General features: G+C 40.9%; 2 protein-coding genes across 3 annotated transcripts; one reads left to right on the top strand and one right to left on the bottom strand.

Annotated features, from left to right (window-relative positions):
• SLC39A9 (solute carrier family 39 member 9) lies at window positions 1-18,780 on the bottom strand. 2 transcript variants are annotated; one of them, XM_071558180.1, is made up of 8 exons: window positions 17,767-18,170; window positions 17,455-17,572; window positions 13,686-13,794; window positions 11,718-11,909; window positions 9,250-9,318; window positions 8,064-8,149; window positions 6,043-6,177; window positions 1-4,368 (listed from the first exon to the last, which is right to left on the bottom strand). In XM_071558180.1, the coding sequence occupies exons 2-8, from the start codon at window positions 17,548-17,550 to the stop codon at window positions 4,138-4,140; spliced, it is 918 nt and encodes a 305-aa protein (XP_071414281.1). In that variant the 5' UTR covers window positions 17,551-17,572; window positions 17,767-18,170; the 3' UTR covers window positions 1-4,137. The 2 variants fall into 2 exon arrangements, with proteins under 2 accessions (XP_071414281.1, XP_071414282.1); XM_071558181.1 differs by lacking the exons at window positions 17,455-17,572; window positions 17,767-18,170 and adding an exon at window positions 18,701-18,780.
• Window positions 18,381-25,531, top strand: ERH (ERH mRNA splicing and mitosis factor). Its single transcript, XM_071558182.1, has 4 exons — window positions 18,381-18,466; window positions 21,386-21,473; window positions 22,405-22,525; window positions 25,033-25,531. Exons 1-4 carry the CDS (start codon window positions 18,464-18,466, stop codon window positions 25,133-25,135), a joined length of 315 nt encoding a protein of 104 aa, XP_071414283.1. The 5' UTR covers window positions 18,381-18,463; the 3' UTR covers window positions 25,136-25,531.
• Window positions 25,532-26,940: the final 1,409 nt, after the last annotated feature.

Here is a 26,940-nt window from a genome sequence, read left to right as displayed (position 1 = left end):
CACTGCACCTAGTAAAAATTTAATATAATAAAACAAATTGAAAACGGCAACATTAATTTAACCCTTCACAATTAAAGTGGAAAAATTATAAGGCAGCCATTCATGGAATGATTTCATGTACAAATGGTTTGGAAAAAAGACATTAAAATTACAGTTCCATACATGGAGTCAGGTAAACAGCAATGATCACTCAATGTTCTTCCCTGGAAACCCAAGGTTGCTAAGAGATATAAGAACAGTAAGAAAAAAAGTTTGATGTGAACAGGAATATTGAAATTCATCATAAAGAATCTGAAATTGATCATAAACTTTCCCACCGTACTGCAATCACTCCTCTTCCTCCCCTAAAAGAACACAAGTACACTTTCCTCTTCTTCTTCCCAAGTCCCAGCACAGAATGGGAATGAAGCAGCAGGAACATTTATTCCACAGCATCTCTTATTCTGCATTCAGTCAATACTATATAGACACATCTGCTACTGTCAAAAGCTCCTTGAGAGCTCTGAACTAGTTCCTGAATAAACACAGTAGTGCTCCTGGGCCTCTTGGATAGTATTAACCTTTTACACAATCCACCTGGAAATGGTTCTTTGAAGTCAACAGTGGGTTTCTGTGTTTAACATCCAGCCACCTGACAAGCCACAACAATCACAAAATCCTGTCTTGGTGTGACAGCTCTGCCATCCTCACTTAAGTTAATGTCAGTGCAGCTTCTGCATCTGTCATTGACTGCTGGAAAAGAAGTATTTCCCCCTTATATAAGGAACAATAAAAGCATTAAAACAGTAGGGAAAGTAGACACACCCAGATCAACAGAAACAGCTTTAGTCCGATTCCTATCACCAATTAAAAATCATTAACTGAAAAAAATCAGGTAATGAGAAGATTATGGATTTCCTAGAGGGATTTACAGAAGGAAAGGGGGACATGACTGGCACTTGGTTTAAACATTACCTGCTAGACCCACTGCCACCTACCTCAAATATGAAAAAAACAGGCAGAGAGGGCTATTACAGAGAGAGTAAGAGGAATTTGTTTGCACCAAGGTCCCCGAAGAGTAGAAAATGATACCAAATGGCACTGACTATACTCAGTGCTTGGATTTACTGTGACTGATGGGGAGATAGGTAAAAAAAGGTTACAATAAAATGGACCATTTCATTTAACTCATTAAAATACTCTGCTTCAAGGAAGCAATCCTCTATGTGGTATTAACAATTCAGAAAGATTTGATCATTTAAAATTTTATATTCTCCTTAGCACATAACCAAAAGCTTCTTTAGTCACTGCAGTTTCGCTTACAAAATTGAAAATAATAATTCAACACAGAGATAACTGAGATAAACAAAGTGCTGTTGCTACTTCTGAGAAGAAAAAAAATAAAACATCATTTAATCAAGTGCCCAAATGAAAAGTATGTTATCAGAATTTTTGTGCCAATTTAAAATTCCCAGTGTTTTCATTGAAAATCCTTCATCTGCTGCTTTAACTTGGCCTCTATACTTCATGAATCATTAAACTGAGTCTTACTATTTCTGATGGTTGCCCCAGAAACTGGAAACACGATTTGAAGGACAGGAAAATAGAAAGATGACAAGACCTTCAGCAGTGGCACCCATGATTAATACACCAGAGGTTATGTCAGCAGTGAAAAGGTTGGCTGCCACATCCTCGTCCATACACACTGATCCTTAAAAGAAGGTACTATCCACATGCTCCAACACTGGAACAAAAGGCATAAAATGGGACCTTACTTATGTACCTCTCTAAACCATTGCTAATGTTACACACAAAATGAGGCTGAAGTGGAATGCAGTCAGGATGCCCCCTTAGCTCCCAGCGTGGGGTGCACATGCAAGTGCCAGATAAGAGTTTAAAGAATAAACTTACTGTTTTACTAAATGTCAGCACCAAGTGCTGCACTAAGCTGTCTCCTGCTTCTGCTACTGCTCTTGCAAACCCTTCAGCTTTTGGAAGCAGTTACATGGAAAGATGAAGCAAGGTAAAATAGTGACATTATCAATGAAGAAATTAACTACAAGAAATCAGGAAGGACACTGGGACCTCTGGTGTTAACATCCCTGTGTGTCATTTGCACATGTCAGGAACCTGTTTCACTGAACTTTTTTTAACCAGTAACTTGCAAGTTGTGTATGTATGCTGTAAAAAACATAAAAAACATTTAAGAATGTGCAGGATAGGATCTCATCCACATCACTACTTTTGCATTGGCTTTTCATAACATAATATTGAAGGTCCAATGTAAAAAATGCTTGTTTAGGACTGAAACACCAGTTCTATCTGAAAATACTGTCTCATGGGAAAAGATGGTTTCTAATAATTTTGCCTTGATTTTACATAGTAAAACACACGAATGAACAAGCAGTCCTGGGAATCAATCCTGGGATACATCCATATTGTTAGAAAGCCAACAGACAAAGCAATCAGTAGACCAAGAGCCAGGCCATACCCATTACTGAAATGATACACAAACAGGACAATGACAAAAACATGAAGAGGTTACTAGGCCCAATGGGCTGTGTAGTATAAGTAATAAACAGCATGAAAACCAGACACACTCGTTCAAATGGAAAGAAGAAGCACTTCAGTTAAGAAGGCATTTCAAGCCTTGAAAATTCATTTGAAACAAAAAAACAATCAAAAAGAAAAATATATTTGGCAATGTTATCTTTAAAAAGTGCAGACAAGGTATAGCTTAAAATAGATACGGCATTAAAGGTTTCCCCTAAAGAAAGAATTTTATGCTAATTCTGTGCATGTCAAGCATTCCTGACTTTTCAATGCACTATAGAGTGTAATACATTCTGGGCAAGAGAAATGGTGCCTGACAAGACAAAGCTGTGCCTTGGAAACGTAGGGCTCTCTTACCACTCCTCTGCAGTGAGAGACATCAGCAACTGGCAATAAGTCCTCCAGCAGATTTGCCAGAACTAATGCTTATTAGTAAGAGGCAAATGGACAACTCCCAAAGGAAGAACAAAATGTCTAATAGGTCCACTGCGAACCCATCAGTTTATTTTTTGTTTGTACGGGTTTCTTTGTTCAGAACTGCTTTAGAAACACTTTGTACTCTGTCTACAGCATAAATATTTAACTAAACGTCTTTTTGTTAGCCTTAATACCTATTATTTAGTGAAAAACCCACACAGCCCTCCACTGATTTCAGCAGTTCAGACTTTTGAAAATAAACTAGTAAAGTTCTCTGGTCCCTCAACAGCTGTCTCCATCAGATTTGTACTCCTCAGAGCCCAGAACAGCTCTATTTCAGAGGGCACTATGGGTAATTTCTCTCAACAGAAGCAGTAGTGTAATCATAGCACCCAAGATGTAATTCCTGCTAACCTTTTTGGTGCTTAACACGTGATTGACTGGGCAGAAGACCATCTCCCAAGAAATAGTGCCATTTTAGAATTTATTAACAATTGCATAAACAATCAAAAGACTATTCTCCTTGCTTCTATCCTTTGTCTTAAATAATGGAATATGCTGCAAAATTCATGTGCACTTTCTTAACCAGCTGATTCTTACTCTAACCCTGCACTTTGTCTACATAATCTCTTTCCTATCAAGTGACACTTCTGTGTTACCCAGAGTTCCAAGTGCAGCCCATTTCAGCAATACAATTAGTGACAAACATCACAAGGATCAGTCATGTTGCCAGGACAAAGCAGAACCGATGTGGGAGAGCCCCCTTCTTCATTACTAAGAGTACAACCTCTCGCAATGCAGCCATCCTTGGTTTTTGCTTTCAGCTGTGAAAGCTGAACTGCAGGTTACTTTGGTGATTGCAATTTTGTGATGAGTCGCTATGTTCTTCCCCAGTTACCTTCCTTAAACTTCAAATTCCATCATCCCTGAGAATAGGGCCAGAAGTAACAATTAAAATAGCAAATGTCTTCAGAAAATAAAGTTACATAGAATTTAGGTCCGACTGCCAAAGTACTTTTTTGCTACACTAAAAACTTCCCCAGTATTCCTCATTTTGCAAATCAAGATTCCCTCTGAACTCCATAAAGTGGATGGGATGGATGATGGGTAAGAGACAATGGTAAAGGGAGCAGCCAACATTTTACTGCTCATTTCCGACTGAGGAGGAGAACGGTGGTATTTGACTGTTTAGTGATGGTGTCCAATGGACAAAACTAGAGGAATAAGGCATCCTAATACTAGGGCTGCCACCTCCAGACGACTGAGTCCTTTTCCTCCAGTGGATTCAGGTTTGTGGCTATGAGCAATTCCTCCCACTTCTGGGAGGACATGAACTGTGGCAACATAAAGAAAAGTCCCAGCAGAAAACAGCATAGCAACTCCAGTGGCATTGACTTCTGAAAGGGCTTCTTTGCTGCTCTGAAACATAAAGAGCAAAAATATGAGGACAAGTAGCAGTTCTTCAATCAGTAATAAAAAAAAATTCTTGAAGTGTCCAGACACAACAGGATTTCTATCAACTCTCATTTTCTCATAAAGTGTGTTCTTTTGTGTCTTGCACCTCATGTAGTAACTGGCACTCTAAAAGTTTTAAGGGGCAGAAAGACATCCCTTACCCTAGTTACTTCACTTTGGACTTCTAGAAACCCTTGCAAAAGAAAAGTCAGCCTGTGCAGAAGTATCTTGTTTGACCATCTCACAGCAACATACAAAACATGTTTCAAAAGAAAATAAAGTTAATATTGCAAAGTCAAAACTTCTAGTAAGAACATTCGAGACTGACTTTGTCCCTTACCTTTTTCTAAACAAAGGGTTCATATAACATGTTAGCCTTTGAATATCTGGTCCCCTGCTGTTCAGAGCCAAGTCCCAAATCATCATTCATTCAATATTTCACTTGTATGTAGAAGGAAACCTCCAAAACTTATGCAGAATTTCCATGCAAACTTCATGAAGAAATGCATATTCTGGATCAAAACTGAGCACCTCTTTACATTCATACTAGAATTAAGATCATGCTATGCATCAGTAAATGTAATGAAATGTAAACCCACTTAGATTCAAATGCTTCTTCAACACTTTCCAGCTCAGGTGTGATCTTAATTCTCTGGTATACTCTTGGATCATTTTTCCAAAGAGCAAAGATTCATCTTCTTCTGGAACTACACAGCCACTGTGACAGCCCTGATACCTCAAACATTCTCTGTTCTTTCTGCAGTGCAAAATGCAAACCCAACTCTTGGATAAGCATGCTTCAAAAGAATTCTTATTTTTATTTACAAACCCAATCTTTTTTTCTACTGCCTCTTGTACTCTTAACATAAAAAATCAGTGCTCTCTGGCAAGTAAAGGGATTAGCCCAGATGATTTATTTAATCTTTCCTCTCATGCCTTTAGTTTTGTAAGATCACATTATATTCTTTACAACGTGCCATGATGGTGTGTAACCAGCACGACCAACAGCAGTTTGGAAATACAGAAGTGTCACAGGATATTGCTGTGAGAAGCAGAAACATTTCACATGGACAGAGATGATAAACCCATGTGCAGTGGCCCATTTCACAGGCCACTTATTGTACAGATCCAAGATAAGACTACGCTTTAAGGAGTAAGAGAGGCAAAAAGGCTGTTTTAGCTGAGGATTCGACTTCTGACACTGACTTTGAACGTAAAGGACCATTTCAGGGATGGTGGGGAAAACTAGCAGAGATTATTTTCTACCTGCATATTAAAAGAAGAACGCATGTGACAATGCTGAAACTTATTTAGTTAAGTAGGCGTCTGATAAAGCCTGGTATATGAGTAAGTTCTTCTCAGTGGGGAGCAGCAGAAAGTAGAAAACACAGAAATCAGACTTTTCAAAAGAGCTACACAAAACTCTGTAAAGGCATTATGTGACTGATTCTGAGGGAAAGCATGGGCCACTATTTTGTGCATTCATATTGCTACCTTTTCATCAACTTTTATTTAAAATCTCCAATCTGCTGAATTTTGCAAGCAGTTTGGAATTATGTGATATAAAACTCATGATATTCCTTTTCCCAAACTCCACCACTAAGCCAGATTTTGGACAGAAGAAAATTACAGACCTACCTTGCTTAGCCCTAAGTATGTCAGCATTGACATAACAGGTGCTGCCAATGCAAAGACCAGCAAGTGTTTTCTAATTCGATTCCGTTCTAGCCCCGCATGCATCAGGAAGGAAACCAGGCCAAAGGCAGCTGGTGCCTGCAAAAAACAATGTTCACTGGTAATACAATACCTTCTAACATCCCCTGAAATATGAGAACAAGTTGAAATATGATTTACTACATTGAAATGTACTGCATTGGAAGAAATTCAGGGTGAGTACTACCACGTTGCAGCTAACCCAAATCAACAGTCAGTTCTGCAGACTGACCCACCTTAATAACTGTACCTAATGGAAACTCACATTCTGGCTATCAGAAAACACATACTTGTGTAGTCATAAATATTAAAATGTTCATTCTGACTTGAGTCATTGCTGTAATCTCCATGTTTATGTTAACTTAGGTGTGTAGTAGTAACAAGATGAAAGAAGAAATTACCTTAGATAGACAGTTTCTTTCTCTACAGCAGAAACATTCTTCAATTAACATGGGGACAGGTAACTGTCAGCCTCCATGTTAACAAAGACGTAACGAGGTCTTTTGATTGGTTCAGCATTCAAGTTTCATTCCTGTTCCTACCAGGAAGCAAATACTTCCTTCTCCCTCTGCTGGCATCCAGTTTCTTACCCAAAAGGCATAGCCACCCTACTAACTCATGGAATTTATTATATCTTTGCTTGGGAAAGACAATAGCAATCCACCCTGACATTTTTCATGTAAGGCAAACTAAAATGCATTGAGCATTTTTATACACAATCCTTTTTTTAATCCTAGAAGATGAAAAAATGAGTGCAAAATATGGTAAAGACAAAAGCATCAATCAGGATCAGAAGACTAGAAAAAAAAGACATCATAGAAGTAGTACATTTCTCTTCCAATGCCAAATAGTTCATAGAAGTAATTTTCCTCTTCTAAATTTGTACAGTTTTAGAAGTCAGTTAATTTGAACATTAAGAACAACAGAAGTAAGTTTCAATTAGCAATAGCCATAAATTAAGCTTCAAGCAAGATGCAACATTGACATCACCACCTTTGAAGAGGGCTTTGTAAGCCAAAATTTCTTATATGAACATTGAAGAAAAGATGTACTAGACCTGGATTCCCTAACATTTTGAATTATGCAAGCAGGTTTTACAATGAATGCAAGATTAACTACTGTAATCTAACCATGTGTTACTGCAAGGCAAATATCCACCTGCACACACATGTTTAGAGCCTATATAGCCAATAGGTACATGCTCATAAGTATTAAGAAAAGCTCTTCTCATCTTCAAGAGTTACTGTTTGCTTGTTCCCAGCAGAAAAACACTTAATTTTTTTTTCCTGCCGAACTGGCATATGACTGATGTTGAAACTACTACAATAACAGAGATAACCAGAAGTTGTAATTTAGGACACTGTACTAGGTGGTTTCACGACTAACCCTTTAAACACTAAACGCCTTCAAAACAAGTATCCTTTACATTTTCCTAAGAACACAGAACCAAAAGATTGTTGTAATCAGCATATAACTGCTGTTCCTTCTTGAATGCACTAGCATATACTTCTGTGTTTCACCCTCTAGAACTTCTCTGAATACATTTCTTACAGCACTAAGAATCTATAGTGGTTTTTGTTTGTTAAAACAAACACACACTACCACACTAACTTCAGAAGAAGTCAGTGTGAAGCTGACAGTTCTTCAGGAGCTACTATTCTCTTCCTACTTCTGGAAGACTTGTCCCAGCTATTGCAACCAAGGTAGACAGTCAGATTTCTCCCGCGTTTGTGCCCCATTCAGACTTAACATCAATCATTTGCTCTTCTGTTACACATCATTCCAGTGCTTCTTGGTCCTTGCAACTCTAACTACCAGCCTGTTTATTTCAATGGCATTAAATATTTCTGTATTACATCACTAAGGAAGCCTTAGATCTTTAGTAATTCCTGTGTGCTTTAACAGTCCTTTGAAGAGCAAGTAAGATATTTTGGATGATGACTCACCTTGTGCAACATAATTGCAACAAACACTATCAACTGGACACTAGTCTGAGAAGTAGAAGCTGCTGCACCCAGTGCAACACCATCGGCTGAAAAAGAAGTGCAGATTCATACATTATTCCTCCACCTGAGCTTCCCCATCCCCTCAACTGCTGACAGCAAAAAAATGTCGATTTAAGAAATTCTGTTACTGCAAATGCCATTAACAATAGAACCCCCACACATGATTCACTTGCCTTTGTTTGATAAGCCACAACATTTCAGAGTATCAGACAACCCTCAACTGGAATTGTCTCATATTTCCCAAGACCATAAAAAACATACTGAGAATCCACTCAGTTTTGACACATTCCTTCAGGCTAGAATGAGGTAACAAGTTTAGTTGTTTTAGTCTTCTGTTAGTAGGAGGATTCCTGTCTACATTAAAAAAATCTGTTTTATTATTACCCTTTAAATGATTTTTTGAATTATAACTATTGCAAATAATTTTTTTTCATCATTTAACATAAATATAGAAAATGGATACTATATTATTCCTTTATATACAGACGCTTTATTTAGTGCAGTACCTTTTTGATCAACATCTCATGACTTATCTAGACAGGAACCTTCAGCAGAACATTAAAAATTATCGTATTTCTGCTACATATATATAGTCAAGAATTACAGCGTGGACAGGGGATGACTGCAACACAAGCATAACAGAGAGTCCTTGCAAGTCAGCCTAAATGTGTTTGAGTCAAATCTTTGCTCTACCATATAATGTCTTTGTTTTTATACAAGGTACTATTTTTTAAATTAGTATTTTTTAAAAAAACCCAGGTAAACCAACAAGCAAACCCAAAGGTGTTTCATACTACCTATCAAATGCATTAGCATGTGTTGAAATTTAGCAGCTAAAGGAGCATGCAAGGGAATCGAAGAGGCAGAGAGTGAGCATCACACAAGCTTTCAAACAGGAAAAATAAGAGTCAAAATACTGTGCCCAAATAGAATTCTGGGGAACATCTAAGCACTGGTGTTTTTTCATTTAATTTTGTGGAACATCCTTAGTTCTCCCTGCACTGCCTTTTCTTTTTAATTAAAAACCACCTTCAAAAGCAAACCCCAAGTGTTCCCATCACATCTAAAGATGACCCACACAGCAATGGATGTCCTTCTCAAGCACCAACAGTAGGTCCCAACTTACCTGCAGCATGGACTACTAGTCCCAGTGTTGTGGTGATTTTAGAGTTGCCTGATCTAGCAGCTTCTGGATCTGAAACAATTATGAGAAAAGCCAAGACAAAGAGATCAAATACATAAATTATGCTGGAACAAAAGTATCACTGCACACGTCTCTCCTAGCTGCTTAGGCAGTTACATTCAAAACTACCAACTTCTGTATTTCTGCATGAGATTTACTGTAAAATAGCTTGATAGTTAACATCTTCAAATCACCTGAAGTTCTGTCAACAAACAAGTGACAGACTCATAAACAATTCTTTGCAATTTACAGGATCACTGACATAGGCAGGAGCAGATATTTCTCTTAATCTCCTGAATCAAAATGGTAAAGGTGCTACCAAGGGAAAGCTAAGCCAGTCTTGCACCCCAAGAATTCAGAGCTGCTCCAAGAGTCAGGATGATTTTCCCCCCCACAGCTCAATGCTGGCAGTTTCCTTCAGGCAAAAGTCTGGGACAGCTTTTGTTGCACTGATTCTCTGGCAGTTCCTAGTAAGCAATAAATTCTACTTGTCATGGAGGAGTTGCAAAGATTTCCCTCCAATGTTACACACCACAGAGCAGAAATGCAGCCAATTTGAGATCCAGTGTTTTGCCCAGAATTGTCTGAGGACATTTGCAAGTAAGCTCATTACACAGCACAACAGGACAATATCCACCACTACACAACCAGAGGTGAAACTGCTACAAAGAATCGCTGTAATGAGCAGAGCCGGTAAGTTCTGCACAAGAACAGAAACATCTTACAACTCAACTGTTTAACTACAGACAATTGAACAGCCATTATTGAATATTACTAGTGGTCAGGAAGATGACTGAAAGCACTGTCATCAAAACAGAAATTCTGGTCCTGTTCCTTTCCTTCTGCCTGTTCCCTCACCCTGCAGTCTGTCTTCATGCCCAGGCACCCATCAGTGGCCCAGTGAGTCAGATCAGGAAAGTGAGCTGGGTGAAAACTAATACATTCTCTTCAGTCAGCTTGATCTTCTGAACCAAGTGGAGCTTAGATGAGAAATTAATTGCATGAGCTGCACTTGGCTAATGGTACACTCATGTCAAACAGGAGGAGATACTTCCAAAGAATATTTCCTTTAAATTTGTTTTTGATTGACCAATACTGAATACACTCAAAGAAAGTCACATTTGACTTCATACCTCCATTCTGGACTACAGAAGTTTTCTAGTTTAGACAAAGTAGTATCTAGCCACTTGGGAGATAAGAGAACTGCAACACATTGCTTCAAGAGAAAAGTGCTTTTTTTCAGTAGTGACAGCGGTGCAGGCTAGGCAAAACTTGACTTAATATCCTATTTTATAGTGCATATATCTAACATAGATCACAGTCAATTTTCTTCTGGTATTTGCTATGATCAGAGAGGGAAAAGGGTCATAACCTGTACAAACCAAGCATTCTTCTTCTTGTTCACCTGCATCTTCCTGATATCCTCGCTGCCCGCCCCTATTTCCTTTGAAAAACTCTGACGATCAGATAGCCATGGTTGTGGCTCCATTTACATTTCTTCAGGAACACAAAGGTGACACAGCACCCACAATGGCCTTCCATCTGTCCCACCACACTAACCCCATACAAGCATTTGCACCTCTGCACTATGAACTGCCTAGAATCTTACCAAAACACATCCCTCCTCCTTTGTGTGTGTGTTTTACTTTTCCTTTCAGATCAATTCTTTAATTTTTGAGGGCCAAATTCCACTATCAAAGGAGATTATGTAGGAGGAAATAAGAAGCCAAAGGAATACTTTCTCAAATGACAGAACATCTTTGGTGCATTTCAAGCGACCATCCGAGCATGAAGCCACAGGCAGGAAACAAAAGGTATTTTAGTCTTGCAAGAAGTTGACAAATCTTTAGACAAAGCAGGAGGTATTTCCAAGTAAGTGAGGCTCTAGACAAGTGTGGGAGGTCCAATTGTGCAGTTACAGTAAAGAACCAGAGCCTACATCTAATCATTTCTGCAATCTTATTTAAGATAACTTGTTCTTTACATGTGTGAAAATTATGTAGAAAAAACCCAAATGAATGTAAGACTAACCTGAAATTTTTTGGAAAGCCAAAGAAATCCCCTATGGGTGATACTTACCCCTATGGGTAAAACAGGCAGTAACTCAAGTGTCAAGACATTCTTCACCCCCTCACTATACATGCTCATACTGTTACTTCATGTTAGTGAAGCAAGCACTCACACTATCATGGATTTCAGGATATATTTCCAGCATAAGCATTTCACACAGACCTTGATTTAGGTTTGTAAAGCACCTGCTGAAACTCTGGACATGACTGGATAAATTAAACCCTGGTAGCATTCAAAAAACCCGCCCCAAAACCCAAAAAATAAACACACACAAAAAATCACAACTTGCTAATAAAGACTAATTAACAAGTCTAATTCAATCTCACTTAACCTTTACTTACCATCTGTCGAGTGCACATGAGAGCTGCCTATCTGATCAACCAAGAGCATGAAGACAAAGCCGAGGACAAGGGACACCCCAATGTAGGCGTGCAGCCTGGAATGGTCGTGGCCATGCTCAGGTACAGCTGGGATGTTTGCCACCTTCTCAGACTCCACCACGTGCTGCATCTCGCTCGCTGGGTGATGCGTCCCTGCCCCAGGCAAGCAAACAGATTAAGGGACAGGAGACTAAACATGACATTTCCTCCTTTGCTGAAAGGCTTCCTCACACTTTCTAGGACAATACACTGAAGCCCTTGTTTAAGGTCTTTCTTAGATAATCTTTCTTAGGGAAGGCTGGTTGGTCTCTCCTCATATATCTTCAGCATGGAAAAGCAAGGAAAGCATTAACACATGATAAGTCAAGCCACTTTGTTTAAATGCTGCATTTTAAATAGAAATTAATCGATAAAAATGCTGTACAATTCCTTTTTTAATTGAAGTTGCCAGTTTTGTCAATATTCAGAGACACTGTCAAGCAGTTACCTCATAATCTTCATTGAAGTGAGAAAATACAGGATGAGGAGATAAAATAGGTTTCATCCACTAAAAGATCTAATATGATTTTTAAAAAGATTAACTGATGCTTGAGACATAAACTAGCTAGTATTGATATGCTCCATTGATACAAACTAGAACAACAGTTAAGTCAAGCAGACTGACCTACAAATGCCAGCACTACCCTAGAAAGCTGAAGTTCAAGCCCCTAAAACGTAGTGTGTAACTCGGGGCAATCTTTCTAACAGTGGTTATACAGTGTCATGAGCTAAAGGACTGAAGTCAGCAAAAGAACTTTATTTGATGGTAGTACTCAAACCAAGGGTTCACTACACACATACAGAGGTTTAGGATCAAAGAATAATCCAAGTCATGATCTACTGTTTACCCTCAGCCTACAGCATCAAAAATTAGAAGTTATTTGTTCTGCAGCCTGTGGGTAAATACAGAAGTAACAGTTAAGTTACTTATGTATCAGTAAAAAACATTCAAATTCTTGATAGCAAGCAACAAGACTAAGAGTTAAGCTCCACTTGCAACAGGAAAAACAAAAACCTTTGTCTTTTTGTTTTTCCAGCTCTAGGAATATACCTCAATGTTTCCCTTTGGTGCACCTTTCCAGGTTTAATTATGCAAATAGGTGAATTTGGAAAAAAAGTGCACTCCAGAGGTTATGAGCCCTGACGATTTAAAATAATCTCATAACTTCAAATTGAGGGTCTAAGACATGCTCCACACTCACATCCCTGCAAGATACAATCTGTGCTCACTCTAAGCTCTCTACTGGAGATGATGAGGTTTTGAAGACAGTGACAGGGAACTAGAACTGGATGGTTAAATTTGGAAATTCACATAGATTTAGATGGACACCATGAAGAAAGAAATGCCATGTACTCTATAATTAGCCCTATGTAACTGCCATTTTCAACTAAGTATATTAATTTCAAGATGCTCTTCAGCTTCAGAGAAGGACAGAGATCTATAAAAGAGCTCCTGCAATTGCTTTAATGAAAAGCAGTCTAAACTACAAAAAGAAACAGCAAATACTCTATAATTTTATTCTCTGCCATAGGCATCCTCACTCTTCTTTGAGGCTCCAGTGAAAGTTAAACTCTCTCCAGAAAATGAAACAGTACACATGACCTGTCATGACAGGCTGTTATTCCATGAACAAAACAGGATGTGGATCTGCAAATGACTGGATAACTCAGCAAGAGTGATCAATCCACAGTCTGATCACATCCCTTCATCAACTCAGAACATGCAATATCATACCTATGGCAGTTTTGCATTTCTATGCCTGCTTTGTGTCATGCTATTGTGAAAGTCTTCCATCAGTCTCATGTTAAAAACCATAAAACAAACCCCAGAATATCCTAACACCATGACCTATGTTATCTTGAATGAGGCCATCTGTGTTTAGTTCTTACCCTCCAAAATATCTTCATAAAGTGCATGTACTCCTTCTGGCACAATGACAGCCAAGGCAGTTCCACACAGCAGCCCAGCACCCAGAACAGTCACCAACTTCAGTCTCTCCTGCAAGCAAGTACAGAACAGGCATCATCTTTAGGACTGAAAATGCTTTCTTTACTCTCCCTTATTAACAGAGGTTGGGACAAGGGGTTACTTTTTACATTAGTATTGACAATTTGCAATTTAACCTTAACAATACATAAACTTATTGTTTTTATAGTATAGAAAAAAATAATAGTTTAATTCACATTTTCGAAAGAATTTCTACAACAAGATCAAAAACAGGTACAGTTTATCAGTACTTGCTACTATTACTTAGGGTTATCTTTCCAATTATATTGTAATTTGGGGCAAAAAGCTTAGAGAGGTATCCCTTCTCCCAAACTCACTATATTCTGTTTTATCAATAAAGTCATCAATTTGCTTCTTTGTTACTACAACGTTGACTGACTAAAGTCAAAGCCATGTACTAAAATCGAATTACATAAATGTCTAATACACTCTAAGATGTGACAGCTTGCAGAGGGCATTTCTCAATTTCTGTAAGAGCCCCCTGATTGTCACATGTAGCAGCCATGGGAATTCAGAGCCACCATCATCTCCCGTGGTCAGCGAGGACCTGGAGACAGAGATCAGCATTTCATTAACGCCAAACCACTTGTTACACATCCTTATTGTGCCATCCATTCTCCTCCAACCACACAAATTGTTTAGTCTCATCAAAATATGCAACACTTGCACAGAAGTAGGGAGCTCTAGGGAGATGCACGGCTGACAGCAAGCCAAATGTGACCATAAGGGAACAATTGCAGCATTACTGGGGAAAATTCAGTCATATTCAAGAGATGAAAACAACTGTAAAGTGTTCACCAACATGCACCGCATATGGGCACATACAATAACTATATGTGATAAATTGTTATAATGTGGCAATCTATGTTAAAAGATAACCTTCAACATCCACTGTTCATAAGGTTGTTTTGCAAAAACATCTTACAAGGGAAAACAGATTATATTTTCCTGCAGCACTGTAGTGTCTTTTGCATACATACATAAACAAAGGCAGAAAAGTATAAGTAATACTGATTTATTACAACTGCAAATACAGGGTACTACTTGCTTTCACTTGGGCATCTGTGAATTTTAAAGATCCATGAAAATAATACACTCTAATAAATTACTGCGTCAAGATAAGTCTCCATCTCCTTTTCAGTACAAAATATTTTGATGTGGCAAATACAGAAATTTAATAATAACAGACTACACAAAGAGGCAAAAGTCATAGTTTTGTCCAAGAAATCATTTCAGTTAAACACACTTGCATGTCTCTTGTTAAAAAACAAGAGCATCACACTAACCAGTGCTAAAAATGCATGGGAAAAACCTTAAATTCCTCAAATTAGCAAACAGTTTCACTGTTTATTTATTTTAAACCTACATGGCACTGAAACCCTTAATTGGACCTATCAAAAAAATCACACCTACTTTCAGACAGCACTGCCAGCCTCTGCTATACCATGAAAACATTCAAACTACTACGACTCCAATTTTTTTTTAAGTTTTGTATTTAGACTACAACTTAAGACACAGCCTCAAGAGCCAGTACAGTGTTGTTGACCAAGAGAGTCCCATAAATTAGGATTACACTGAAAGGGTAAACCTGCACACAGAACTAAGGAGAAGCTCTGTTCAGTCTGTACCTTTTTACCACCAATGTTTAGTCACATCTGGCTTTGCCAGTTTTATACTTTCAAGAGTATCCTGATTACAGCAATGGAAACCAGCATGAGATCAGAACACAAGTAATAGGTTCCATGGCAAAAAATGCATCTGAATAAACACCGTAACACTAATTAATAATTTAATTGTTCTCCAGCATCTGGGGTATATTATGTACAGCGTTCACTTTTGGTTTTTACTCAAACATCATAAATGGCCAGTGGGAAGAGACATTTTTACTCACTTGGCTATCCACAAAACTTTTTGCAGTCCAAGCAGTCATTTCAGTTTGAAACTGTCTTTGTTGCAGAATCCTAAGCAATAATTTGAAACAAAACAATTCCAACTTCTAATCAGGCACTTCCAGGATTAACTAGGATTTGTACATAGTTTGCATGGATATTCTGCTCCTCTTTTAAACCAGCATTGCATGCAAGCCCTTAGGATACCAAATTTAAATCAACTGTAAAACTGAGTCAAGAATTTCTGAGCGCTTAAGATACCACAATAAACTTGATTGCACGCACAGGTATTGATGGTAAAATACCACACACATAAAAGGCCAATGAGCACATGATTACTGCCTATGCAGTTTTGGATCCACAAGAGATCTACATTCCTGTAGCTGCTGGAAGCCTAAAGAGGTTTAGGAGACCACTGATTCAACTATATAGACAAACCACATAAAGACAGTTTAAGAACCCTACCTTCAAACAACACTGAATACAAAGTCAGAGACAACAGGTGACTATCAAACACACTCATGACAAAACGCAAAACTAAATAAAAAGAGAGACAATATTAGCATGCAAGGCAGTCCTTTTGGCAAACTCATACGAAAGCCCCCTGTGGGCTTCAGGGCAGAAGTGAGCTTTGAAGAGTGAGACATTGGAAACTACAATACTGAAGACACATAAGGGAAGGACTACCAAAGCATCAGAGGAAGCACTGGCAAAAGAGAACTCTGCTAATGCTTCTGTGAAGACTTCAGAGTACATTGTTAAGTTTCAATTCATTTAGCTGAACTGCACTGTTCCTGAAACAAACAGCCTGTCCTTCCATGCTGCTCAGGGTCTACTGCTTCCAAAGCCTCCTACTAATAATGGGACCAAGGAGAGGTACAGCTCTGACTTGATGGAAGAAGTAACATCCAGCACTTTGCTTCCCAAAACCAGCACTGCTCTCAGGAGAAATGGGAAACCTCTCACAAGGCCACTCTTACTATCTTAAAACAATTAAACTCTCACTACACTATACCTCTATACAAAAACCATCATTTAGAAAGAGAAAAACCCCTCAGGCATCAGAGAACACCAGGAGACTTCCAGAGACTGCAACAATAGTCATCACCTCAGTATCTGTTTCTTCACCTAAAGCTTAATGATAAACTCCTCTACTGCTTACCCAATCTAGGAAAGTCTCCCTCTCCTTTAACAAGACCTTACTTACCCAAGATTACTTATTTTCCAAAAGAATGCTTTGAGTTACACGGGGCAATAGCTTGAAATTGTATTATAATCAAAAAGCTAAGATTTCATTTTCAGCAGTGCAAGCCATGAACAAAATTGTCAACCAAAGTTTCCCGATAATGTTCTTGGGATTGTTTTTAAAAGCCTTAGTTTGAGTAGCCCATAGGCACATAAGAAGAGATAATCTCTGACTTCAGCAGTTTCTTATACAAGCTTCTAAGAATAGCCATGCACAGCTCCTACTCATGTCCTTCCATGCTGAGACTTTACTTCACCTGTAGCCAAGATGCTCAACTCAAACCTGGCATGTTTAAATGGCTTTAATACATACTATGAAACCAGCATAATTTTACACAGCAGTTTGGAATAAAAAATAATATCGTACTCACAACTTCGTTAAAAACCTTTCAAAGTTACAGCATTACCCCCAACAGCGTCGCTGTATTGCCCGGGACGGCGCTAACTCCGACCGGGACATCTCCCCATCTGGTTTCTCCCTTAGCAACCAGCGAGCAGTTCGGCGGAGCTGTCTTACCTCGGAAAAATTAACCGCCAAGGGGATAATTCCTGCCACATAGCAGGCAATCAGCATGGCCAGGGACAGCAGGCAGATGGAGGGGAAGTCATCCATTTCGTCGCTTTCTGTCCGGTCCCTTGAAGTGAAAGTCAACAGCAACTTTTCCACCTCGCCCTGCCGCACGCCTCAGCCCGTGCAGACACCGAGCTCCCACGAGAGGCTTTCAGCCATGTCTCTCTCGCCTGGCGGCTCCGGCCGGCTGTGCCCCCGCACCGGGGTGCGCGGCGAGCCCCGCCAAGGCCGGGGGACCGGCGGCAGCTCGGCCCTCACCTGAGCCAGCAGAGACTTGCCCCGCACCGCGTTGCTCCCAGGGGAGGCTGGGAGCCGGGGAGCCGGGGCCGGGGGCGGATGGCGAGCGGCCGCGGAGGGGGGAACGGCGAGCGGCCGCGGAGGGGGGAACGGCGAGCGGCCGCGGAGGGGGGAACGGCGAGCGGCCGCGGAGGGGGGAACGGCGAGCGGCCGCGGAGGGGGGAACGGCGAGCGGCCGCGGAGGGGGGAACGGCGAGCGGCCGCGGAGGGGGGAACGGCGAGCGGCCGCGGAGGGGACGGCGAGAGCCTGGGGCCGGAGAGGGGATGGCGAGGGGATGGCGAGCGGCCGGGAGGTTCCTCACGGCGGGGCGGCCCCAGGGACCGCGCGCGCCGCTCCCGCCCCGCACCCACGGCCAAGTGGCACGTCGGCGCTTCCCCTTCCGGGACGGGCCGCGCCCCGCCCGGCCCCGCGCGCTTCCCGGCCCCAAGATGGCGGCCGAGGCGACGGGCTGCGGTGGGAAAGGGCGGCTCCCTTCTCAAAGATGGCCGCGCGCCTCGCCCCGCCCCCACCGGCGCGTGCGCGCGAGCGGCGCTGTGCGCCGGCGCCTCTGTGGGGGCGGGCGCTGTCGCGGCGGCGCTTCCGGCGGGCGCGGGGGCGTGTGGGGGATCGGCGCGCGCCACTCCAGCCCGGCGCTGCTGAGGGAGCGGAGCCGCCGCCATGGTGAGTGAGAGGGAGCGGGGCCTGCCCGGCCCGCCCGCACCGGCGCACATCCCTTCTCCTCAACTTCCTTCCCCTCCCCTCCCCTCCTTCGGGGTGGCCGCGGCCGGTGGTGCCGGCCCGGTGGTGCGGGCCCGGGCGGGCGGCTGCACGTTTTGGCGGGGCAGGGCCGGGCGAGGCGAGGGCACAAAGGCGGCGGCGGCTCTCTTGGTGAGGGGGGTGGAATGGGGCTCCCACCTCGTCCCTTGCACCTCGAGCCCCATCTCAGCGCCCTGCTGGAAGCGCCGCGCTTTCCCTCGAGGCTCGCCCGTCGAGCGCGTCCGCCTTAAATGGCTGATTGGCGCTTTCCGTGCTGCTCTCCTGCTCCTCCCCTCCGCTCGGAGAAGGGAAAGGCGGGAGCTCGCCTTAGTGCACTGTGGGAATGGCTCGCTGGAGGTCCAAGGCCTCCCTGCCACCGTGGTTTGTTGCGTTCATGCAATGAATTGGGATATTCTGCAGCAAGTTGTTGCCCCACGGTGGAGGAACAGCTGCTTCTGGGTCTGCAGCGAATTTCCACATCTGCCTGGCACTTGATCCAAAGCAGTTGGCTTCGGCCAGGACGAGCAGTCACAAGCCCTGTGTTATCCCAAGGGAAGTGCGCCTTTTTACCACTTTTTTTTTTTTTTTTTGCCTGGCAGAGGGAACTGAAAGGCTTTTAGGTGTCAGCAGTGTGCTGCTGGGGGTTACATCGCTGCACATCTTTCATTGCAGTAGTGTTTCTCTTCCTTTTTTATTGTTTTTGGCTCCTTTTTTTCCGTAGAGTGCAGTTGGTGGAAGCCTCTTTGTGCAGATGCTGCCTCGCTTTTAAGTGCTGCTGGTTTGGCTCCTTAACCATTTTACAGGGTTCTGCCTTCAGTAACAGAAACAATTTCTGAAGTTCTCTCTAGAAGTTCAAAACTGATGTAATGTAAACATGTGATATCTCATTCAGTGTCCTGCTTAACAGCCGGTACAACTGTGCTCTTAAAGAAAAAGCAGAGTCCAACATATGCATTGTAATAATCAGGGTCCACACTGGGCTGTTCCCTGTAACCTGGTGCTCTTGCAGGAAGGTTTATGGATCTTCCCTTGGTTTTGTGTTATTTTCACTTGTAGGACATAGTTGGGGGAAACTTCCATCAGGCTTCTGAATTTAGCAATTTTTGTACCTACATGGTAGGACAGGACAAGCAATTTTATCAAATCAAACAATTTCTTCTTTTTTCCCCCCTTAATGTAAAATAATGTGAAGTTCCCAGAGAAGTGTTTGAAAAGCATTGGTTCTATGATACAGACAGTCCCAAAGGCATCATTCATTCTAATGTTTTCCAGCCCAGTATCTGATACAGATACTGTGTAGTGTCTGAAGTGACAAACGGCTTAAAGTCAGAAGCCCAAATAATTTCTGCTGTGAAGTTCTGAAATAACTGGCATGCATGTCTGGCTCACTGTTTGTTTTATTTTTTTAAGTGATTATTTGGGTCATTTCAGAAGATGCACGTTAATTTAATGCTCCTCAGTGCCCAGCTAATTAAAATGATAGCACTGGATAAATTATTTGCACTCCATGATGGGACATGCCTGTTCAAGCACAGTGCACTTGGGAACAGCCAGGTACCAGCCCCCCTTGGGGAATTCCTGTCAAATTTAGCACCCTCTGGCATACATGAAAGTGGACTTACATAGTCTAGTCTTCTTTGTGTGAATTTTCCATTTTTGTCTGGGAAAAGTCTTGCTGCTTCTTTTTCTCAGTGTAATTTTTTTCCTGGACTTCTCAGACTCTGCCGTGTTAAAGTACTGAAAACTGTATTCCAGTTATGGGAACACTGTCAGTCATGGGGCAAGAATTTGTTCTGTTTTCTTCTTCTATGTTTCTTGTAAATCCTGACATTTGCTGTTTTCTGTCAGCACAAGTGATGAACACTGAACTGGTGTCTTCACTGATGTCCAGAGCATGGGGCAGGATTTTTCTGTCAGCAGCTCGTTAATTTAAGCCATATAATGTATCTTACTCTGCAGTTGCCTCTTTTGTTGTGTGCTCACCTCACAGATAGCACTGAAAATGTTGGAGCCAATTGGCAGCACTGGGAATGGCCATTTGCAGCCTGCTTGCAAACTTTCTGTGCTGTGCAACCTGTTAATTGGATCACAGATTGCCTACACTTCAAAAATCTTGCTCGTGTTTTGCTCAAATCTCTTGCTGTAGCCAAGTGAAAAATGTTACGGGAATAATGGAAGCCACAGAGCCACCCGATGGTCGATCGAAGCCTTCCCTGCAGAAGAACAAGCTTAGGGACTCTGACATTTGCAGCAGTTTTCTGTGCCATAATTACTGTTTCAGTAACCCCACTGAAGTGTGAACAACCAGGACATCTGTTGTGCAGGAAATAATCTTGAATACTGAGTGCAGATTTGTTGTATAACTTGTGTTCTCTTCAAGTTAAATGAGTAAGTCAAAATAGCTATTGCTGTTAAAATCTTTAAGGTGAGACTCTCAGTGTGGTTAACTTGGATCCCCTCCCTGCACTTTCTTGGGGCATTTGAAATCTTATGAACAGCTTGCATTTGGAATAAAGTAAATGCACTAATACTATAGCTTTTATACATTGACTTTATTGCTTTGCTTCTGAGTCTAAACAGAAACTATTTCTGTGGGGGTTTTTCAACACAACAGCTGCTTTTCTGGTGATTTTACCCATTTTAAATTTCTGTAAGGAGTGATAGGACTGATTAGGCACAACAATTATTAGCACACTTACATGGTAAATGCTGTTGGGGAAATGTCTACGTCCTTGATTGATATTTCAGTATTTCAATAGTGCTTCCTTCAGATAAATAACTTAAACAAAAATAAATCAAATTGTGCCAGTAAACTGTTTCCTTGGTGTTTGATTTGTTTTTCAGTCTCACACAATTCTACTTGTCCAGCCAACCAAGAGGCCAGAGGGCAGAACATACGCTGATTATGAGTCGGTGAATGAGTGCATGGAAGGTGGGTGCAGACATGGGGGTTTAACACCTGGGTTTGACTACCATTGGCAACATACTCCCAAACTTAGTAAGAAAATCAGTTGTTCTCTCTTCATGTTTTCTAAAAGTAATTCACCAAAAGAAATCGGAAAAAGTGTTTCATACTTTTCATTTGCTAATGTTCTACCAATTAAAAACTAGTTATTTGCTAGCACTGTAAAGGAAAGGTTGCTACTGGATATAATATATTAAATAAAAGATGGTGTGCAATTGATAAATAATTAGTATGTGTGCCAGAGTAGAGATCCTGTGAGACTTTGAGATGCCTAATGAGCTTGGAAAGAAGACTGACATACTCGTGCTGTAGTTCACTTAATATACGAATGTTCCAGGAAGTTTTGCAAGGCAAAAAAAGCATAATAAAGACCATATAAAGTCTCTGTTCTCACTTTAGTATTACATTCTTCCCAAATATATCTGAACTATTTGTGGGCTACCTTGAATAAAACTGATCTAAATCCATATGCAGGGTTGTGCTGTCACTCTTACCTCAGTAGCCCTGTTGACTTTTTGATCAACAGTGATCATTCTTGTTTCCCAGGTGTTTGTACAGTAGGATTATGTGTTGTAATTGCTGTCTTACAATTATTAGCAGGAGTTTGAGGTGTCTCTTGGAGTTTACTGCATGGAAGTGTTACGTATTTCACAGAACTAAAACTTTTTCCCCTAGGAACGAAAACTTTTCTTTCTGTGCATCTTACATGATTTTATAGTATTGTGTTTCAATGCAAATAGCTAGAACAAAAGAATTTCAGCTCTGCAAAATCTTGACTATGTTTTTATGGTAGTCATGTCTAAACTTGCCCTATATTTGTTGATCAATAGCTGAAACAGTTTCAGCAAATACAGTTGGTTCTTTTAGATATTGCATTGATAATCTTGTTTCTCTGCAGGAGTCTGTAAAATGTATGAAGAGCATCTGAAAAGAATGAATCCCAACAGTCCATCCATTACATATGATATCAGCCAATTGTTTGACTTCATTGATGACTTGGCAGACCTCAGCTGTCTTGTGTAAGTTCAGTTGTACAAATCCATTTCGTTGGCTCAGGGAGGTCACAGGTCCTCTCTCTAAACTCTTCCATGTTTCAGTGAGCATTTTTTGCAGTAACTGTGGTGGGGCAGGATTGTAGCTGCCATAACTTGCTGCCTGCTCCAATTAACTGCATTGAGATAAGGTGTCTCTAAGGAGGTCTTAGAAAATGACAATTCCAGTTGGATTTTAGTCACACTGAAGCTCACAGCATCTCAGATACTGAAATTCAACAGTTTAACAGAGCTGCTTGTTTTATTACTGTTGGAATCTCTTTAAACTGGGGCTGTGTGTGCCTTTGTGCTGTTGGTCTGACTCCCGAGGAGGCAGAATGGTTACAGAATTTCTTGCAGCTGAGGGCAGTGCTAGTGGTACAGTAGAAGTCTGTGAAAGTGCATTGCAGCCAACTGGTTATTTTGAGCAAGATGGAAGTTTCTGTAAATCCTAATGAAGTGATTGAGGAACAGATGGATCCTCCAGAGAGCCCTAGCTAATTGTTTATGTGCTCTGGTGAAAACATTGCCAGTTCTCACTTCTGCATCAGAATTGTGGACAAGCAATGATGGTCTTCTGTACTTTCCATTCTGACTGCACTGTGAAATCAAATGTTAAATTTCACTGTCCATAACAAAACTTACAGTGTTGAGCCCTTTCCATATCATAAATTTCAGGGTAATGGTTTAATATGACAGTGGTATCAACTTTGCAGAAATTCTGTAGGAATAAGGATACAAATCTCATATTCAGGTAACAAAATACATACTATTGGCTTTTGAATCGCAAAATTTCAGAAAATTTTTAAGCCAATGAGTTTCTGGTATAGACATTCCTGTAGTTGTACTGCTGCAGCTGAAATCCTAGTGCAAATACTACTGTAGCTGCACAGTGAACAGACTTTGCTAGTTAATTCCATTTAAAAATAATTTTTTTCTAAACCTGAGCATCAGATGTTTTCTTTTGTATTCTGATATACAGCACAGAGTCTATTACTGATAATGACTTATTACAAATGCCATTTTGCTAAAGTTTTCAGTAGAATAAGTACAATGGGCTTACAGGTTCTGCAGAGTTAGCTTGTCCCAGACATACTGCCACGTTTGAACTTCAGGTGTTACAGTGCTGTGCTGATGCAGTTTGAAACCCACAGTTTATCCAACAGACTGAAGCTGGCCAGGTAGCAACTGTTTTCTGGTACAGTCTTGAGCCTTTGTTAATTGGGCTTGTAAACTCAGTGTTGTGCCAAATTCTACTGCAGCTTTCAGTTTTCCACCAGATGGCACAAGTAGCACGAGGTGTATCAGACATGTCTTGTGTTCATGGAGAGTCCTGAAGTACTTGCTCTCTAGTCTTGCAGTGTAGCATTATGAATGGATTTGGGGGTGGGGGACAGAAATCCATAACTTTTCTTGAAACTAACAATTCTTAAACTGCACAAGAACTGCTGTATCAGCATACACTGATACTCTTTCTTTGGCCATGAACCAGTCATACTGGGGTTTAAATTACAAAGCTTTCTTAGAAACAATATGCTTAGGGTGTTTTCCTTGGGTAAGATCTGTAAATTGTTCTGGATTGAATTAAATTCGAATGTTTACTCAGCTTCTTGCCAATGACCATCTCACCCTTCTTACCTGGTCAGAAATACGTATACCAAAGTTTAAAAACTGACCAGGACTTAAGTAGTTCGAGAAGCATTCACTGAAAGTACCATCTTCATGAACAAAATATTCTGCTTTAATGACTGAGGGAGAAAGGAGGCCATGAATCTACACAGGCAACTTCATGCAGTTTGCTTTAATTTTTCAGTCTTGTTCAGCTTCCATTCAACCGTGTCCTGAGTAACTTAATTCTCTCAGCCTTGCTAGGGAACTGCTGTTATCAACTATCCCTGAGCAGCAAGAAATGCATCTGTGGGTTCTTGTTTTCCATTAGCTTTTTATGAAGTGTCCTTGTTAGATGCAACCTTGCTCTTGCTGCCAACTGCAAGAATCCTGGGTCATCAATCTCTGAGTCTACCTTTGCTCCTGAAAAATTTTGGTTTTATTAATTTTCAGAAAATCCAGATAGAAATTGAACACTGGAAAACTTAAATAAATACTTGATGTAGTGTAGAAGTGTTTGGCTCATTAAGACAAATCAGATAATTTCCTGTGGAACTATTCTTCATTCTGAGCTCTGGAATACTAAGATTCTCCATTTGTTGTCTCCTGTAAGTATTCGTGAATTAAAATATGAATGCACTGTGATCCAGTAGTTTTACAGTCCTTGGAACGTCCAGTTTTATTTCAGGGTCAGACTGATCTGCTGATTTTTAGGGAACAGGATAAATCCATTGGATAAGTGGCAATTTCCATCTACCTCTGATATTACTTATGTTCTTTACACAACTTTCTGCTTCATACACTTGAGGACACTTAAATTGTTTGTGAAGTTCTTCTGGTAAATGTACTACAGGGCAGGCTGACGTTCTTTCTTTTTTTCTTTCTAGTTACCGTGCTGATACTCAGACATACCAGCCGTACAATAAAGACTGGATAAAGGAGAAGATCTACGTCCTCCTTCGCAGGCAGGCCCAGCAAGCCAGCAAATAATGGGGCACCATCATCACAGGGGTCTGGGGGAGGGCTTGGACAACAGGCGTGTACAGAGTGTAGTAGTGAACGTTTTGTATTATAGTCATCCTGTTGCCATCGTGATAAACTCTTTAGCCAGGACTGAATGTACTGTTAGAGATAAAAGGATTTTGTTGAATTTGTCTTTTTTTTGAAGTGTAAATGGAGAAGAGAGTACAACATCTTCAGTGGAGTTTCAATTTGGGGTTTTTTTCCTCCAGTTAGCTAATGGTCCTACTTTATTTGAACCCCTGGGGCTGTTCACATTGTACTTCACCACATTTGCTGTATGTGCCCTTCTGTGGGGTTTCCAACATTCAGTTATGTCCTTGAGATGGTCCTAATGGGAAATAAAAAGACTACCCTTTGGTTAAATTTGAGTGCTGAATTTTATGGGTTTTGCAAAAAAACACAAATCTTCTTTCCCTATTATCCAAGGAATAGGGCTTGAAAGGTCACGTGGACTGAACCAACAGTTGTTTGCTATATTACAGAACAGTTCAAATTCTGGCCTAGTCTTGATACTCTCTTCCCTGGGGATCTTTGGAAAACACAGCAACCCTCTTCCACGCTACACTTGATCTTTATACAAGGCATTTGAATTCCAGTGTGTTTGCTCTGGAATAGGTGATGGATAAGAGGAGGTGGAATGTGTCACATCACAGGCCCCATGAATTAGTCTACTCACAACTTTCCGCTGATAAGGAACAGCCAAAGCAGATTGTTTTGATGGGAATCTGCCCCAAACTGCATTTTTTTCTTTACAAAGAATAAAGACTTAACTGTTTGCACACACTGTAAAATTGTATCTGCCCCTGTCTATCTAGAACGCTGATGTCTTTGTAATTTTGCTGTACAGAAAAGGTTTGGATTGAAGGACACGTTAGACCAATAGAATAGAGCAGGTAGGAAAGCATGGCTGGATTGGTACTCATTCATTTGCCCAAGAGCACAGAGAACTGAGCTTGCCTGACTTCTGGATGTCTTGTGGAGCCATGAACCAGGGAATCTTTGTTAATCATGGAATAAGGAAGTCCTCTCCGTCTCTGAACTGCCTGTTAGGGATTTCAAGTTGACACATGACCAGATCAGTACAACTCATCTCTTGGCATGGCTGTTCACTAAGTAAATAATAGGGTGAAGTTTGGTGAGATGGCTGAGCTGATCTAGCAGCTCCCTGCTGTTGAAAGGCATAATGCTGCATCATGCTATGTACAAAAGAGACCCTGGGTGATGTGGGCAAGGGAAGAACAGGACTGCCAGTTAGCTCCAACAAGCAGAGTAGCTGGTCACTTAAAAAAAACAAACACCTGAGGTTTTGAGAACAAGAACAAGCATGGTAGATAAATTGGTATATACGTATCAGGGACTGGTTTATCTGCCACTGCATGCTTCTGCCAGTCAGCAATGCACTGGGTCAGGGAGTAACCTCACTAAGATTAGAATTTTAATTCTATTTGACACCACAATAACAGGATCTCTCTTTTACAGAAATCCCATTCTGCAACCTCCTTCAGTATGCTGAAGGGCAGTTGTGAAAAGCAAAAGTGAGTTTGTATTCCTGTTTTGATGGGGAAATAAGCTAGGTAGTTAAAATACTTGTCTACTGTTATTTTCATCATCACTTTCTTTTAAAATAGACTGAAATCCTGACATTCATCAGAATGCATCATAAGCAGAGCAAGAAAGAAGCATCCCCATTGTTAGATTAGTTGGTTCTTGTGCTTAACACTTGTCACGTACAGGGGAGAAAAGAGCTAAGTAGTAGCCAAAACCACCTTGTT

This window comes from Pithys albifrons, chromosome 6 (genome assembly GCF_047495875.1).
Source record: "Pithys albifrons albifrons isolate INPA30051 chromosome 6, PitAlb_v1, whole genome shotgun sequence".
In the NCBI taxonomy this organism is placed as follows: Eukaryota; Metazoa; Chordata; class Aves; order Passeriformes; family Thamnophilidae; genus Pithys; species Pithys albifrons.
Note: the sequence above shows the minus strand (reverse complement) of the source record. Positions and strands in the feature narration are given on the sequence as shown.